General features: G+C 32.4%; 1 protein-coding gene across 9 annotated transcripts in view; it reads left to right on the forward strand.

Moving 5' to 3' along the window:
• The first annotated feature begins 1,009 nt into the window (after positions 1-1,009).
• LOC127851780 (uncharacterized) overlaps positions 1,010-18,104 on the forward strand; it is a 69,934-nt gene continuing 52,839 nt past the window's right edge. For all 9 annotated transcript variants that reach the window (XR_008035943.1, XR_008035945.1, XR_008035944.1 and 6 more), the window contains exons 1-16: positions 1,010-1,287; positions 1,688-1,756; positions 1,967-2,010; positions 3,212-3,287; positions 4,090-4,136; positions 4,315-7,088; positions 7,788-7,834; positions 8,276-8,351; positions 8,716-8,762; positions 8,956-9,090; positions 9,541-9,675; positions 10,250-10,318; positions 10,465-10,536; positions 10,922-11,021; positions 16,283-16,323; positions 16,662-16,703. Coding sequence is in view for 5 of the 9 variants with exons in the window: in XM_052385649.1 (XP_052241609.1) it covers positions 4,977-7,088; positions 7,788-7,834; positions 8,276-8,351; positions 8,716-8,762; positions 8,956-9,090; positions 9,541-9,675; positions 10,250-10,318; positions 10,465-10,536; positions 10,922-11,021; positions 16,283-16,323; positions 16,662-16,703 (2,876 nt within the window). In the remaining 4 variants the exon portion in view is untranslated. The remainder of the gene's footprint in view (positions 1,288-1,687; positions 1,757-1,966; positions 2,011-3,211; positions 3,288-4,089; positions 4,137-4,314; positions 7,089-7,787; positions 7,835-8,275; positions 8,352-8,715; positions 8,763-8,955; positions 9,091-9,540; positions 9,676-10,249; positions 10,319-10,464; positions 10,537-10,921; positions 11,022-16,282; positions 16,324-16,661; positions 16,704-18,104) is intronic.

The following is an 18,104-nucleotide window of genomic DNA, read 5'->3' on the forward strand; positions in this document are numbered from 1 at the left end:
CTTAATTGTAATATGAATCGGACCATCTTAGACGACCCATGATTATATAATTGTGGTAGCTGTTTAAATAAATGACAAGGCCCTAAAAGTCCAGTGTCCTAGCAAACTCCTTTTTGAGACTTAATGCCACTAAAACATGAACGCTTTTAATTATAAATTAATAAAACACCTTAATACATGGGCTGCATCGGAAGAATGATAAGAGCACGTGTTGCATTCAGAAGGCACATGCTCAGATAAGCGTTGTACCTGTTTATGCTTACTGCAAGCACATGTTAGTCCATAGTTTATGATAACTCTTGTTCGGAATTTCTTTGCTGCTGAAACATAAGCACTGTACATTAAAAGTAATTAAAAACTCTTGATTAGATTTATGGTTGCGTTCACAGTATTTAGAATTATTAGAATTTAGACAGTACGTTTTATTATCAGCGTGTGTTCAACAGTAGATTAGCTAATGTTCTAATGTTTATGGTAAAATAAAGCATGTTCGAATTCATTGTAAATGTGCTCCAAAATACTAGTTCATATCATGTCATCATCTTTGCTATCTTGTTAAAATTTCAATATGATGTTCTGATTTTTCAAATTATATCTATGTACACAAACGTTTTGGTCAAGTCTGGGCATAAAAACTCTGCATTTCTGCTATAAAAAACAATTAATTATTACAAATGTCCTTCACTAGATACCAAATCATATACAGAGAAATACAGCGTTTCATTTGATTGACTCAAATTATCTTGAGTAATCTTACACTGATACTAATTTCCTTTTTTGATTGTATCCCGCAGATAAAATATTCTTCAGACAAGATACCGTGGGGATCAATTACAGATGGTCGACCAAAGATCAATAGCAGGTAGAGTGAAGCACAGTTGACGAGACAAGTGTCATATGAAAATGTATCAAATATGATAACCAACCCTTTAGACTATTGATTTTTGAAGACCAGAGTTTTCAAATGTGATAACAACTATTTAAATAGCTGAAACAAGCCTGGGCGTTTTGTAGATTAAGTACATGTTTAAATACGTTTTGGATAGAAGCATTTATGGAAGCATTTGAGTTTTCTTATGTTTTAGTAAATTCTCTAAAAATATTTGTGTGTGTGTGTGTGTGTCTCTAACATCTTCTCAAAATAATAACAATAGTCTGTCATGTTTTAATAAGGATAAATAATTATCAAGTGAATAGAAGAACTATTATACGAGAGTCATGTTTTTATTGCATATAACATATATTTTGTTCTCAGAGTGCAAAAGGTGTTTTTAAAGATTTGCCAAGGTGACCATTTTTACATATTTTATTAATAGTTTACATTGTGTTCTTAGAGGTTAAGTATTTTAGTCAGTTTATTTATTGTAGAAGTAATGGACATGCGACTTGTTTAAGTATGGTTGTTTCAAAAGTATGGACAAACGATTTAAAGCAATTTTATAGTAAATAATACCATTTGCAGGGAACGTTTTAGTATCTAGTATAAATATGTGTTAATTTATAACAATACACTGTAAGTGTACAACATTTAAAAATGAATCGATACATAAAAAAAAACATTATTAATGAGCGGTACAATAATAAGTTCTTTCTATAAAAGAACACTTCAAGTTAACTATATCGCAAATTAAACATTTATAAAAAGAGGCTTGTAGACTACATAGTTGTTTTTTATTTATCTAACAAGGTTGTCGGCATCTGAACTCCGACAGTTCTACTCAGTAGGGTCAGCACATAAGGAATGGACGATAAGAAGGTAAAATAATAAAAAAAATATCATCGCAAATTATAATCAAATAAATAAATGAATAAATAGATAAAAGAGAGAGAGAGAGAGAGATTCTGTGTATTATATTAATTGGATATTAATAAATTTGGCAATTCCTTATCCAATTGTGTTTGATGAATACCAATTATCATAGCTATTACTTCTTAAGTATGAACTGTGCAAACATAAATTTTGCAGAGGCAACGAACATTGAGTGGTGAGGAATCTGGGTACGAAACTAGGTATGTTCGTATTTGGTTATAATTGCTGCTGTATTGATATGGTACGTTTTCTCTTAATGTGGTTAGGACTCATATGTGTAGTAAGTCAGGTGATAAATTTAGAGATCAAAAGTCACAGAAACGATATGTCGTTTAGTTGTTTAATTATTTAATTATTTAATTATTGTATAGTGTGTATTTTCTGTATTCATATAAATGTTAATGGATGAGAAGAACTGCTCATGATTTTATCATTATGTGGTTTTTATATTATTTCATGTGTTGTTTGAATGCATGCTTTGTTGACAAACCTTACTACGAACTCACATGAGTTTTTATTAACATAGGCACCATTTACAACATAAATTCCAGATCGCATAGAATTTTGGCAAACGGTTTGTACGTGATTATCGAACGTATTGTTAAACGTGTTTTGATTTCTGTTAAAGAATGGAAAAAGAATATCGTAATTTGACCACAACTTTGTAACGCAAAGATATTATCTGGAAAGGACAATTAATTTATTGAGATATAATGTTTGGTAATGAGAACGTTGGAGATTTGTGTAATCCATTAAATATATAAACACTGCTGATGTGTTTTTTTCTATTCAAAGAATAATTGGGGAATATGGGCTTGGTTCCGCAAAATCTCCATACTGTCATTAATGTTGTCACACAACATATAGATTTGCATTTCAATGAGTTTTCTAATTAAATAGTTAACGAGACATGAAAGTTTTGTTAATGCCTGATAAAACACACACAACAATAATTGAAAAAATATACGATAATGTTTGGGTCAATACACTAAAAATGAGTACAATCACATAATACACATTTTTGAAGTCTTTAAAATTGGCAATTACACATAAACTGGGTTAGCCCCCGAGGATCTATAAAGGCCTCTCTGAAAGTTTACAATTGATATGCATTTGCGTTTTAACTCTATATATGGCGTATAGTATTTAAAAAAAATCCTTAGTACGTTTGTATAAACGTGACATGTACAGAGTATACACGCTGACAAATACACATCGGCAAATTGAGCATATTATATAGTTAATTGAAATATGTTGTTATTAAAACATATCGAGATACGTTGACCAGATAAATGCAAACTTTGAAAAAAGTATCCGCTTGTTATCACCTCGAATATATTGAAAAAATAAAGACTATTTTGTAAGGAAAACCAAGGTAATTTTGCAGAATATGTTTTTTAGTCAGCCACCCGATACAAGGGACAAGCTCACGCAACAGATGCATAATCAAACTGAAAAAGCAACGGAGAATCAAACGGTACAGCAAACGTTTATTTTTTTGCTACTTGATGTTATATTACATTTATTCTACAAAAAATTAAACAATTTGTTGTTATTTGTAAGCCAGTTGTCGGTAATGCCGTTATCTGTTTGAAGAAGTTACTATTCATTTACAATAAACTTCTTCACGCTTTTTTTTACTTAATTATTTTTACTAGCTGTATGCTAACAAAGTGCTTTTAGTAGTTAGTTATTCGTTTATACTCGTACAATGTACCATGTAAGTATTTTTTCCTGCGATGCAAGTTTAAAAAAAAACGTGATATTTTGCTTTTATTCATATCTGTGTGATATTTGAAAGGTTAACATGAAATATTGACACTTCGCGGTGAAGCAGATCTCCTTTGAACGGATTACCACACGTATTTCTTGTGCTGTATGTCAATATAGTCCTTTTGAACTTTTTCTGAGGAAAAAGACGACATTTTTTTAACTATGTGTTTTGTTCCTCCTGTTGAGATTTTTGATGTATTAAGCAACGATCGGTAAAGCTGTATTTCTGATTGGCATAAACCGAAGTTTTGGTTATGTTATGGTAGGACACAAATTATCTTTATAAGACTCGGATTTTTGCACAACATAGCTTTATTAAATAAATATATTTTAGAGTGTTTTGGAACATTTATGAACGTTAATGTAAGCTACGTGCTGGAAAATATAGCACACATATATCTAAAGAAAATATATCAATTGTCTCAACGATGGGCTATATTGCGAATAAAGCATGTGTCAATTGCGTTACTGTGGGATAATCTCTATCGTTTTTTTTTCATTTCAAGCCGAAGAACATTACAAACTATGGCGGTCCTAGAAAACAAGCGGATAGGTAAATTGATTGATTTGTTACATTCGTAAATAATTGTAACGATAACATAAATAAGGCGTATTATTTATCTTCGCTAAATACCTAAAATTAAAACATAATATAATAATGTTTAAAATAAAGTCCTATTTAACAGACGTGTTTATTATTATGTTTGATAATATGATATTTTGTTTGACAGTCAAGTACTTATCACGGGAAACTCAATCGTACAAGGACATCTCATACCAACAAAGCCAACGGTAGATGAACAAGATATACCAAAAGAGGCAACAATATTAGGGCAAGATATACCACCAAGCCTACGATACTCGTACAAGATATACCGAAAAAATCAACGGGTCAGAAACAAGTTATACCGACAAAATCAACATCACTGGGACAAGATATAAAGGCAAAGTCAACGGTACAGGAACGGCTTTTAACGGCAAAGGCAACGGTACTGGGACAAGATATACCAACAAAGTATACGATACAGGAAAATTCAACGGTACTCGGAAAATCTATGCCGGAAAAATCAACGGCATCGGAACAAAAAACAACATCAAATCCAACGGTACAGGAACAAGTTATTCAGACAAAGTCTACGGTACTGGAACAAGATAGACCAACAAAACCAACGGTACAGGACAAAGATATACCGACCAAGTCTACGGTACTGGGGCAAGATAAACCGTCAATGTCAACGGTGCAGGAACCAAATATACCACCAAAGTCAAAGACAGTGGAAAAAAGACACTATCAGAGCCAACGGTACAGAAACAAGATATACTGACGCAGTCAACAACACAAGGGCAAGATATACAACCAAAGCAAACCGTACTCGTAGAAGATATATTGAAAATGTCAACGGGTCAGGATCAAGTTACACCTGCAAAGTCAACACCACTGGGACAAGATATTACGGCAAAGTCAACGGTACTGAGACAAGATATACTGGAAGAGTCAACGGTAATGGGAAAATATATACCGGAAAAGTCAACGCTTCAGGAACAAAGTATGCCGCAAAAAGCGATGGCACTGAAACAAAGAATAACCTTAAAGTCAGCGGTACATGATCAAGTTATTTCGAAAACATATTCGGCACTAGAACAATATAGACCACCAAAGCCAACGGTACATGAACAAGATATACCGAAAAAATCTACGATAAAGGAAAAATATATACCGGAAAAATCAACGGTACTGGGTAAATATATACCGGAAAAATCAACTTTTAAGGAACAAAATATGCGGCAAAAGTCAGCGGCACCGGAACAAGAAACACCGTCAAAACTAACGGTACAGGAACAACTTATTCCGACAAAGTCTACGGTACTGGAACAAGATAGACCACCAAAGCCAATGGTACAGGAAAAATATACACCGACAAAGGCTACGGTACTGGGCCAAGATAAACCGACATTATCAACGGTACAGGCACCAGATATGCCACTTATGTCAACGGGAATTGAGCAAAAAACACAATCAAAGCAAACTGTACAGGAACAAGATATACTGACGCAGTCAACAGCACAAGGGCAAGATATACAATCAAAGCAAACCGTACTCGTACAAGATGTACCAAAAATGTCAACGGGTCAAGATCAAGTTACACCTGCAAAGTCAACAACACTGGGGCAAGATATAACGGCAAAGTCATCGGTACTGGGACAAGATTTACCGGTAAAGTCTTCGGTACTGGGAACACATATACCGGACAAGTCAACGGTACTGGGACATGATATACCAACAAAGTCTATGATACAGAAAAAATATATACCGGAAAAATCAAAGGTACTGGGAAAATATATACCGGAAAAATCAACGTTCCACGAACAAAATATACGGCAAAAGTCAATGGCACCGGAACAAAAAACAACATCAAAGCCAACGGTACAGGAACAAGTTATTCCGACAAAGTCTATGGTACTGGAACAAGATAGACCTACAAAGCCAACGGTACAGGAAAAGGATATACCTACAAAGTCTAAGGTACTGGGCCAAGATAAATCGACATTGTCAACGGTACCGGAACCAGATATGTCATCAAAGCCAACAGCACTGGAACAAAAAACACAATCAAAGCCAATGGTACAGGAACAAGATATAGCGACACAGTCAACAGCACACGGGCAAGATATACCACCAAAGCAAACCGTACTCGTACAAGATATACCGAAAAAGTCAACGGGTCAGGATCAAGTTACACCCACAAAGTCAACACTACTGGGACAAGATATCACGGCAAAGTCAACGGTACTGGGACAAGATTTACCGGAAAAGTCAACGGTAATGGGAAAATATATACTGGAAAAGTCAACGCTTCAGGAACAAATTATGCCACCAAAAGCGATGGCACTGAAACAAAAAATAACCTTAAAGTCAGCGGTACATGATCAAGTTATTTCGAAAACGTATTCGGTACTAGAACAAGATAGACCACCAAAGCCAACGGTACATGAACAAGATATACCGAAAAAGTCTCCGATACTGGGACGAGATAATCCGACAAAGTCAACGGTACTGGGACAATTTATATCTACCAAGTCAACGGCAATGGAACCAGATGTAACGTCAAATTCGACGATACTGGGACAAGATTATATACCTGCAAAGTCAACTGTACTGGGGCAAGATATTTCGAAAACGTCAACGATCCTTGGACAAGACAAACAGGAAAGGTCAATTGTATGTGGACAAGATATACCGGAAAAGTCAATTTTACTGGGTCAAGATAAACCAGCAAAGTCAACTGAACAGAAACAAGATGCAAATTTATATCGAACACGTCAACGATCCTGGAAAAAGATTAACCATAGTCAATTGTACTGGGGAAAGATATACCGGCTAAGAAAACGGGACCAGAACAAGAGACTAAACGCTATAAAAAACAAAGACTTCGGTTATCTGACAAGAATGCTACAAGAACAAGGTATAGAGTCAAGGCCCACGGTACGGGGACAAAGGCCAAAGGTAAAAACAGCATACAATCAAATGTTACACATTTAAATCGTTGGTTATAAACCTATTGTAAATACTGCAACATAAGAATATAGATCCAGGTGTCAAATAAATTTAACCTTAAGTGAAAGTGCATTTGTTATTTCGATAAAAATCAAAAACATATATCCACGTCTAACATAAAATTAATGGTAGATTGTATGCATTTGCCTACAGGGAATATATTTATATTAGTGTTTATTAAAAATGCATTAAAGGACGATACATACACATGGAGTAGTATCAATGTTTTGTACATAATGATTCAGCTAATGCAAACACCGAGTATAGAAAATAAGGAAACGCTTTGTGAGGGCAATGTGCCACATTTAAATCCTGATTTTCCCAGAAGCTTCCAGATATGTCTTGAAAGAAACCAATCTTTTCTGAAAAAAAACGGGGATCTATCGGGCAAACAACTTTTTCATACAAATGTGGACGACATACTTAAGGAACGCCCTACCCTTCCCGCAAACTTAAATTGTATTGATACAATTTGTGTTCAAAAAAAGTTAAATGTATTTAGTCGAAAAAATTGAAGTGCATATAAACAGCAACTACCGAAACTGTGTGGTGCTTTCTTGAATTGTTTGCACTTTAATTCAAAAAAGGTACGTCAAAATTTCAGAACTTTCGGATACTTGCACTACTCAGAGTTTGTTTCATTTATAGCCTGTGAATATTTCGAGCTCTGGCAGTTTCGGCCACCAAGCTGAAAGGTATAACGTCAGTTCGGATTCCGTTTTCATTATAGCGCATTTCAATGTATATTTATTTTATTCCTGCATTGAAATTTATGTATGCACTATATGAATATTTGAAATTTCACGCGGTATCATTTGTTTATTTTTGTTACGTTCAACGAGTAGATGTATTAGAACGAAAATAATAATTTCAGAAGCTTAATGCTAATTTGGTTATTGTACAAAACTCATTTAATAACAGATATTTATGGTTTTCAATGAAAAATAACAAACTTTATAGTCTCAAACATTCACATTTTCAATCGGGGACACAGTTTTACAAACAACCTTTAAAAAAAGAAACATTTTGTGTTGAATGTTTGTTTCGGTGAATGATTGGTGTTTATGAAACAAGTGGTTACATAAACACACCCGTTCAACATATTTGCTACTTCTTTGAATATGATTTATTTTCAGTCAAGGATCTATTACACCGCCACAGTTTACGGCACAGGAACCAATTCCAAACGCAAATGCACTGGATGAGCATACGGTCGACAAACAATTTGTTGTATAGTAGGAATATTAAAATATGAGAAATTACACACAACCTTTGAATAAATTAATGTTTTTAATTTTAAGTGTTCACGTATTTGATATTCGGAAATAATGTACAACAACATATATCAATACTTATATTAATAACAACTATAGCATTGTCAGAGCAACGTGACTGTGCTTATTTCTCTGGTATTAGTCGCCTTATGATAGCTTAAAACATTTAAGAAAGTATTGCGTGTGTAATTGCTTTGTCTCATTCTGCTATATGTATATTTATAACTCCCTAAGTACAATTTCATACGTAATGCATTGATGGTGTTTTAAGAAAGTGTGTGTGTGTGTGTGTTTTATTCCAGACGGAAATTGATGGTTCAGCAACACAAAGCACCTACGAAAAACAACAGTAATTTATTTTATTTTATTTTCTGAGTATCTGTCACTTTAATATTCATGTGTAAATCTTTCATATTAATTCAAACATGTTATAAAAAGCATTAACTGTAACATTTTATTACAAACGTTTTGTAAACTTTTTATTTAGATAATTTTGATCAGTTCGACCCATTTTGGATTTCTTTGATTTGAAAATATTTCAGAGAGTTCTTCTGTAAATCAGTAGAAACCATGACTGAACTATGTCGTTGCAATGGAGAGCGTTTCATGGCGCAAATTGAAGATGTAAAGCGAATGATGAAAGAAAATGACAACACACCCCATGAGCAGGAAATAAAGTTTGTAAACAATACCGTAACTATATAAAATGTGATTACCTTTTATAAACTAATTATCGTATGAAAATTTATTTAATAAATACATTGTAATAACCGTTTTGAAAATCGCATACGGAAATCTGTAATAAGATTTGTGGAAATACAAATTGGAGATATAAAACGAATGATGACAAATAATGATAACAGAATCAGCAAATAATCAAGTATGTGACAAAAACAACTGATATATCAAATGTGAAATTTCTAAAACTTATGTTCGTATTCAGTAAATTAAACATGCGCATTTACAGTTTGAAAGAAGTAGCCGCATCTGAAACCAGTAATTTTTATTTTGCTATAAAGTATCATGTCAATACTTGTAATAGTTTAACAAAACTTGTATGTACGTTGTATCAGAATAGGTTTGTTGAACTTGACCTCTTTCGAACTCTTTTAATGTGAATATTTCAGAGAGTTCATTTGTCAGGCAGTGGGGACCATGAATGAAATGTGTCGTACCAATGAAGAAAAATACATAACACAAATTGAAGATGTAAAGCAAATGATGAAAGAAAATGGCAACAAACAGAATGAGTCAAACATTAAGTATGTGACATATATCTTGAACATACAATGTGATTCCTTTTTAAAGACGTTATTAACTTATATAGCGTGCAGTAAATTAAACACATTCCTTTGACCTGTCAAAATAGGATATCGATTGTATAAAATATTATGCTTTAGAATATCACGAAACAAATGACAAACAACATAGGATGAAGTAGAGAACATAAAACATCATGCAAAACGTATTTAATCGTCCCTTGAAAAGCAGCTATAGCTAAAGCAGCTTCCGTATCATGTGCATGTTAAGAAATTGTAACATACATTTGATGATTCCCTGTGCTGTCCTAGGTTGTCCTTATTGTACATTTTGTATTATTATTTATTTTGTAATAAGACATTCGGCTTATTGAAAAATGATTCACTGGAGCTTAAGTTCCTTCAAGTACCTTCATTTGTTTATTTTACATATGTCATTGTTTTGTGCATGCATTACAACGAATGTCGTGATATCATGCAATAAGGATTAAATATTTTGTTATTTAGTAATTTAACAACAGATATTATATATAACTGAAATTCTTAATACTTTTCACTCAAAAGAACCTTTTCGCAGATTTCAACGAGATAAAGACAAAAGGCACATTCTTAGCCAACTAAATGGAGTTTTACAAAAAAGAATAAGGTACTTAATGTTATTCTCATACGTTGATTTTGTTGTCTTTGTTGTGTGTTTTTAAATGTAAAGATGCATGCTTCACTTTTTTAATTATGAAACATTTCGTTACGAACAGGACATGTCGAGGTTGCTTTTCACTTCTGTATTTTCAGAAATCTTCAAACAATGAAAGATGATTTTCTGATAACATTCGGACAGCTTGGAACGCAAAGCGACCGAGAAAGGTGCGATTTCCAATGACAAATGCGCGTTTAATAGTTTTATGAAAACGACAACATTTTCTTGTGACGCGAATCTTCCAATGTGCATCATGACCTATTTGTTCACCAACGCATTTACAGACACAATTTCTAGCCCTGCAGTTGTGCTGTACGAACAGCAATACACGTTTCAGACAATTATTCTTACTTTAAATTGAATACAATACCCGGTGTCTTTTAAGAAATCTTATTGAGCAGTATGTGTTAGATTTAATATTTCATTTCGTTCCATGTAGGACATATTAGGAAATTTAGTCGAACTATCTGTATTTTAAGTAATTATTTTATTTTATCTATACAATATCACTAACTTTTAATAATACTGATATGGCTGACATATCGTTTGTAGTCTTAAACGACTGTTGGAGATAGACGAACAGTTACAAAGACGACAAGACGGGCTGGAAGAAACTTTGTCTGTAGAATGGTCTACGAAGGAAACAATGGCGGTAATTTATTTTATGTTTTTATGGTCGTTTATGTTTTCTAAAATACAAATAAATTGTTCAACAGCAAAAACATGCTCTGCGTACATGTGTCTTTCAATTATATCTGGAATTATTTTCTGATGTCTCTGGTGTAACCGTGTACTACTAACACGAGTTTAAATTTCGACCGGATTTCTTGTAAATTCGAAAATCTAACGTGACATGTAATAGTTTCGGATATATCCTGGTTTATTTGTGCATGTCATCTGCCATCTGGAAGTATTAATAGAATTTCTTCTGTATGAGCGGTCTTTAAGATGGGCAATTCCAGCATTAAGATTAACGATTGGACTGGCCGTTTGAAAATCTTTCATCGTTAAGTATTTATTAATAAGATTCCGTGCTCAAGTGGTACACACTGTTGCTAAAATTGTTGTTTCGATCACCCGCATGCGACGTTAAGATATTTAAACCATCAAACTTATTGTTTAAAAATTTTCAAATTATTTTCTTGCATGGAATTCATATCTCAGTTCTTTTACAATATTGTATGCGTTTTTGTTACGTTTCTAGCTATACATAAGTAATAACCATTTCCTTTTGGTGCAGAAAACTGTCAAAAATCAAAGATATAGACATTTTTACCAGTTAAATACTAAATTTCCGGAAAATGAAAACAATATTTTATCCATACATAATTGGCGGCAGTGTCATTATTAAACGCTGAGTACAAAATAATTGTAACCATTTCGATTGCAAATTTAAAAGCTAATTAAGTCAGACAAAACAGTATTGATAAAAGGGAGATATATTGGTGAGAATATACGAATTTTAAAATAAAATAATCAACATAGTTAATTAAAAGACGAACCTGGACTCTTTTTGGACGTCACCTACATTTTTATAATTTGCATAGAATGTTAGGCGGACAACATAAGAAATTATCAAAATTATAAAGACAGTCCTTTGAACACCTCAACAGCACCTGCAACATTTTTTACTATGTTAGGATTTACACCAAACAATTCAAAGTGCTTAGTTAGAAAACTATGTTCATTTAATCACAAAACTGCAAAATATTGCCCAAAATAAAAAAGTGAAGTGTGAACACGCAACAGCGTTGGGGATAATAAAAGGCTACTACGGAGTAAAATATTTCACATAAATTACAGGGATTTAAATGTCTACACACATGCTAGAACTTTAAACTGTCTTTAATCTGAAAAAATACTGTTTTTAAAAAGTAACAGATCTAGAAGGCCTAAGCTCAGGGCATTCCAATATAATTATAATATGAAAATTATTTCGAACAAAAGCTTTTTACTGCAATTTGGGCTAAAACCCTAATATTGATATGATATTTATTGCAAAACGATTGACTCAAATATTCATACGTTTTGGAATGCACAACCATTAAAAGTTCTGACATATTCTTAAATTGTTTGTTGAAAGAACAATTAATACACATAATTGAATAGACTACACCTACGCAAAGTAGTTCTCATTAATGCGTTGTTCTTCCGACGCTGCCCGAAGCCATCTCGCGTTCGCTCGTAAATGTTTGGATATCGCGGCGGGAAATTCACATTGAAAATAGTGTGACACAAACAAAAATAAAAAAGAATATATTGTATGGCGTTAAATCTGTAATGTTACCAGACCACATATAGCGTTGAAATTGTGGCTTTTGCTATGAGGAATACTGCTTTTTGATGTGCTTACTTTATGTTACGAAATATTTTGCCGAAATATTCGTTCTGTTTGAGTATTTATGTGACTTTAATTACATTATTTTATAAACGCATATGGAAAGTTCAGTATATACGTTTTATTTGAACACTCTTGCTCTTGTATTTGAAAACATAAACTTTATTGTATGTTTTTATGTCCCCCAGTCTATACTGGGGGACATATTGTTTTTGCCCTGTCTGTTTGTTGGTTTGTTTGCGTCAAACTTTAACGTTGGCCATAACTGTTGCAAAATTTAAAGATAGCAACTTGATGTTTGGCATGCATGTGCATCCCATGGAGCTGCACATGTTGAATGGTGAAAGGTTAAGGTCAAGATCATCCTTCAAGGTCAAAGGTCAAATATATGCGGGGACATAGTGTTTCACAAACACATCTTGTTTTATTATTTTCTTGGGGTATAATCTTCAAATTTTAAACAAAAGATATAAACTTTTTTACATATGCAGACATTTTATACCAATGCCCTATAAAAATGAAGCGATTTTGTATTAGAAAATATGTGTATTTTTTATCTTTGAAAACTGTTTAGTAGACGACATGATTGATACCCCATCGAACTTTCAAAGTAATTTGCATACATGTGCATTTCATAAAAAAGTAACATTTGAAGATTGATATTATTTTGTACCTTGTTTCTCGATTGAATATTCACCAATACACGTTATGAATTACAAATGTTGAGTACATACAAAGATAATAAGCTAAGGGCGTTCATAGCTTAATTGTTCTTTATTTAACGTCGTATATGCCTTTACCATTATTAATATATTATCAGAAAACAAATAAACCAGTCATGTACATCTTAAACATTGAAGAAACAACTCTATTGAGATTATTAATTATGAAGATCACAGGCTTTTGAGTTCTTTTTAATATATATTTTGATTGTGTTATTATAGTCCGATGTCATTTTTGTGACTTTAATACAGAGAATTAATCACATGCACAATTTTCGAATCATGCAATGTTTCTTCGTTAGATAAAACAGGATCCGCGATGTCACGTCAAATTAGGCAAAGAGACCGTTTCAAGCAAATGCTACTGTATATCAGTTTGTGTCAGCCAGGTATTCGTAAAAAAATCCGGAACGTTAATTTCTAATTAAAGCAAAAATACATTTTTTACCACGTTACTATTGATTGTTATCAAGTGAATATAAACGCTGACACGTGAACATGAAATTAAATAAGGATCACGATGTTCTAACGGAACAACTCCAATCCTTCTTTCCGTCTCAATTGTGTCTCTAATTTGAATTTTATACCGACGATTTTAATATTGATGAATTATTCTGAATGCGCGGATTAAAATATACATCTTTATTGAGGTTAAAGCATATATCCAGAACGGAAATGAAACAAAAATTAAGAGCGGTTACAGTTTCGTCGAAAATTAAAATTCTAATGATGGGTCGAAAACGTTAAACAGAGATTCTGTGTAGTCTGTGCTTTATATTACACACGTACAGAGCAATAGTCGTCGCTGAAACGATGCGTTTCCCGTATATCGCTGTATATGCCGTAACCAGTTCAAAAATATAATGAGGTCGATTGCAACAAGAAGAAATCCTGTTGCACTCGCCTAATCTACACTATTGACTTACACACGAATGCGTTTTAGAAGGGCTTTATGCCTCCGACACAAGAAAAGCATATGTACTAAGATCAATGCTCTTATAAAAATAACAAAGATACGATTATCACGTGAAACGTAAATTTTAAGGTGACGACAAATCAGTTATGAATTTCTTTATCTGAGCACGCCAAATCTACCAGGTGTTCTATAACAAATAAGCACGCAGACATGCCTAAGTGCAAATTGTTAATAAAACATAAACATTGTCCATTATTGGTAGGTTTATAGTGAATAGCTATGCTGATCTTTCAAATAATTATATTTAACAGCATTCATCAGTTCCAATAAGGGGTTTAAATAATTTGATCGTTTTTTAAATGAAAAGTAACACAATTTGAAATTATGACAACTCGAACAAAAACACTTGTTTAAGTGAAAAACTTATTCTAAAATTTTGGAAAATCCAACTAATAAGTGGTGACGACACACGCTTACATATTTTAAATCCGTTCTAAACAGCATAAATATACAATAATGAATGTTAATATCATTGGTAGATAAAACAGGTTAGTGTTGTTTGTACCTAAGCATAACATTTTTTTTTCAAATGTGCGGTATATACAATTTATTTACAAGTTCTATTGAAACTACACATTTTTCTCAATAAAGAACACGGTGGTTTATCGATAATCTGGAAAAGTATACAAATATCATGAAAATGGAGAATCATTGCACTAGGAGAGTATCGAACCTACTACTAATATATAGAAAGCAAAAACAAGTTTATAATGCATTATGACACCTCGTGCCTGCACTATTCATCGATGTGTATATGCCAAACAAATGTGCATGAACTGTTACTTTTAGAGTAAAAGTTGTTCTTAGTAAACATCAGTCACTATTTAGAAAATCATGATCAAAATATATATATATATAAGTGCTTATGGATCATAAACTTTAGTTTAGACTGAAAAAAAACCCATATCCTTTGTGTATGTATAATAAGGGAAATCATGATTACCGAAAATGAGACATACACAAAGGATATATTTTGATTTCTTTGCAGTCTAAACTAAACATGCCATCACTCTCTGATTTCAGGATATACATGTATACAAATAATTCAATGATGGATAGAAAATAATTTGTTATAGGAACACGTTTGTAAACTTATTTTATATTTAATGTCATGATCATAACGTATCTTAAGATACACTGTGGCATTTTTCTACCAGAAGGATGCGAAGTAGCAGTTATTTATTTGTTAATGCTATTCGAGATTGAATTATGTATTTTATTATATTTACAATCCAGTGCGAACAACAGTTTTTTATATTCGGCATGCATCGATACATAACGTACAAAAGCATGTATGGTCTAAATTGGCATAATATAAAATGACATGGACTTATATTTAGCTGTAACATTATGAAGTGATAGTTTGTGAACATGGTTGCGATGATTTACAATTTAAAGACAAGACAATACAAATATTTGTTCAGGCTTGCACAGTGTACATCGTCTAAATACTAGATAATTCACATATAATTATGTCACAGAGATAAACATATTAGTAACATTAAAGTAACCAGAATCGTATTCGGTTACGGGAAGGCAAGGTAAAATACGTGTTATATATGGGGGATTACTATTTGAAGTTAAGCAACAACATAAGAATAGTATTACTCGAAAGCGAAGTTTCTTTAACAAATTTGGCTTATTTAATAAGTTGAACTATATTCGTTGTATTCAGCAATTGGTGAAATTTATAAACAGAGGGTCTAATGTTATAACATTTCTTTAAGTATCTTCTAATATCAGCGTATAAAGGACATTTACATACATCAAAGGCCTATCTACAATGTAGTTTTATCACATCTAAAAATAGTTTTTTTTACGTTTTTAATAAACATATTCAATATAATTATATTAAACTATTTAAGTGCTTTTTACAGGACCAAGTGTCAGTAACAACGGACCGAGGCTCGTGCGGAAAGTATGTTTATTGTTTGTTGTATAATCTATTGTGGCAATCTGTGAATACTAATATTCTAATGTGACTTTCCTAATATTTTACACATTTTTTTAAAATCAATGAAATACGTATAATTTAATATTAACTATCACTCTTTTATTGCCACTGAGGAGTGTAAATATAAAACCGAATTGTAAATATAAGAGTCATAATTTAAAAGAAGTATGTTTTATTTATAGCAAACACAGAAGCATTGAATGACTTTTGTTTTAGTTTGAACATGCACATTGTTATTAAGAATAAGTGTATAATCTTTGAAATTCGGGTTTGTTTCGATTGAACGATCCGGTCTTTTTCAGAAAATCTTTGTCGTTTGGACAGGCTGTCAAAGCAAAAATACTGTAAGTCGTCAGGTAAAATTAACAAAGTAAAAAATTAATTGAGTTACCTATTTTAATGCTAGCTATTGTGCATTCATCCATTTTACTATTCGTGAAGATGAGCGTAAGCATTTGCATCTAATGCGCAGATTTTCAACTATATATATGCTTCAATAAATCTGTATGCAAATATAATATTACGGTATCCATGATATGCATCTTAAACACACACAATTAGTTTACATTTTAAATCGATTTTGTATTACCAATGTTGATTCAAACAAATGGCATAACTTATTTATTTATAATCGTATATCCCATTTCTCTGTATTATATTTTAACAGAGGCGATCAACTTTTGAAGACGCTATTTCACAATAAGAAACAATACAACATTTCGCAATTTTCTCCGGCACATTCACATTCATAATGACCACAATGAATACACATTTATGACATTTTAGTCATCAATTTCAATTTATTAAGATGTGTAATATAACTTCTGTGCAATTTTCATCAATCAATATATGATACATTCTAAATTTATCAGCATTTAATCTAAGATATATTTTAGACAGATACAAGATAAGTATTGATGCAAAGCATCAAAGGGCGTCGGGAATTTCAGTGTAAAAGGCACTCAATGAAGTAACATGGAACAATTTTTTTTCTACTGTAAATATTAATATATTAGCCGATTATTTTAGACAAAATAGAAAAAGATACTGGTATAACCATTATCTATGATTTTGTGTTATAACCCCCAAATAACCATCTTCTATGATGTTGTGTTATAACCCCCAAATAACCATTATCTATGATTTTGTGTTGTAATCCCCAAATATTTCATAGTTGATTTTATTTACATTGGTTTCCTTTTTTTTTTACTGGAATCCGTGTGCAGTTTTCATTAATGGAACAGAACTGTGTAGGTTTAAAAAAATCTGCTTCATCTTGTAAGCATAATTTCATATTTTTCTCAACTTCAAGGGGAGATGATTCTGAACTTATTCTTACGTTGCTCATTTACGAAAGGGGTTGAGTACTCATTGATATGAAAACACTGTAAAATTTTTAATGTGTTTACGAACCCCCCCACCCTCTCACACATATATTTCATGGGCATAATAAAAACAAAAAATGGTTACAATAAAACAGCATATTTATTTAAAATCAAATGTCTACATCAAAACAAAAAGTTCACATAGAATACAAATAAAATAATTTGATTCTACTGGGGCTCGAACCTTGGACCTCTCACATGTGAAGCGAGCGTGTAACCACTACACTACGGAACCGCTTGAAAAATCAACTTCTAACTAAGATATTAATAAGTGACTGTAGTGTAACGGTTATCAATAAAGCAATAAACCGTGTAATCGCTGTCGTCTTGTACAATTGAAGAAAATACGAGTTTACCAAA

Source organism: Dreissena polymorpha, chromosome 11 (genome assembly GCF_020536995.1).
Source record: "Dreissena polymorpha isolate Duluth1 chromosome 11, UMN_Dpol_1.0, whole genome shotgun sequence".
Lineage (NCBI taxonomy): Eukaryota > Metazoa > Mollusca > Bivalvia > Myida > Dreissenidae > Dreissena > Dreissena polymorpha.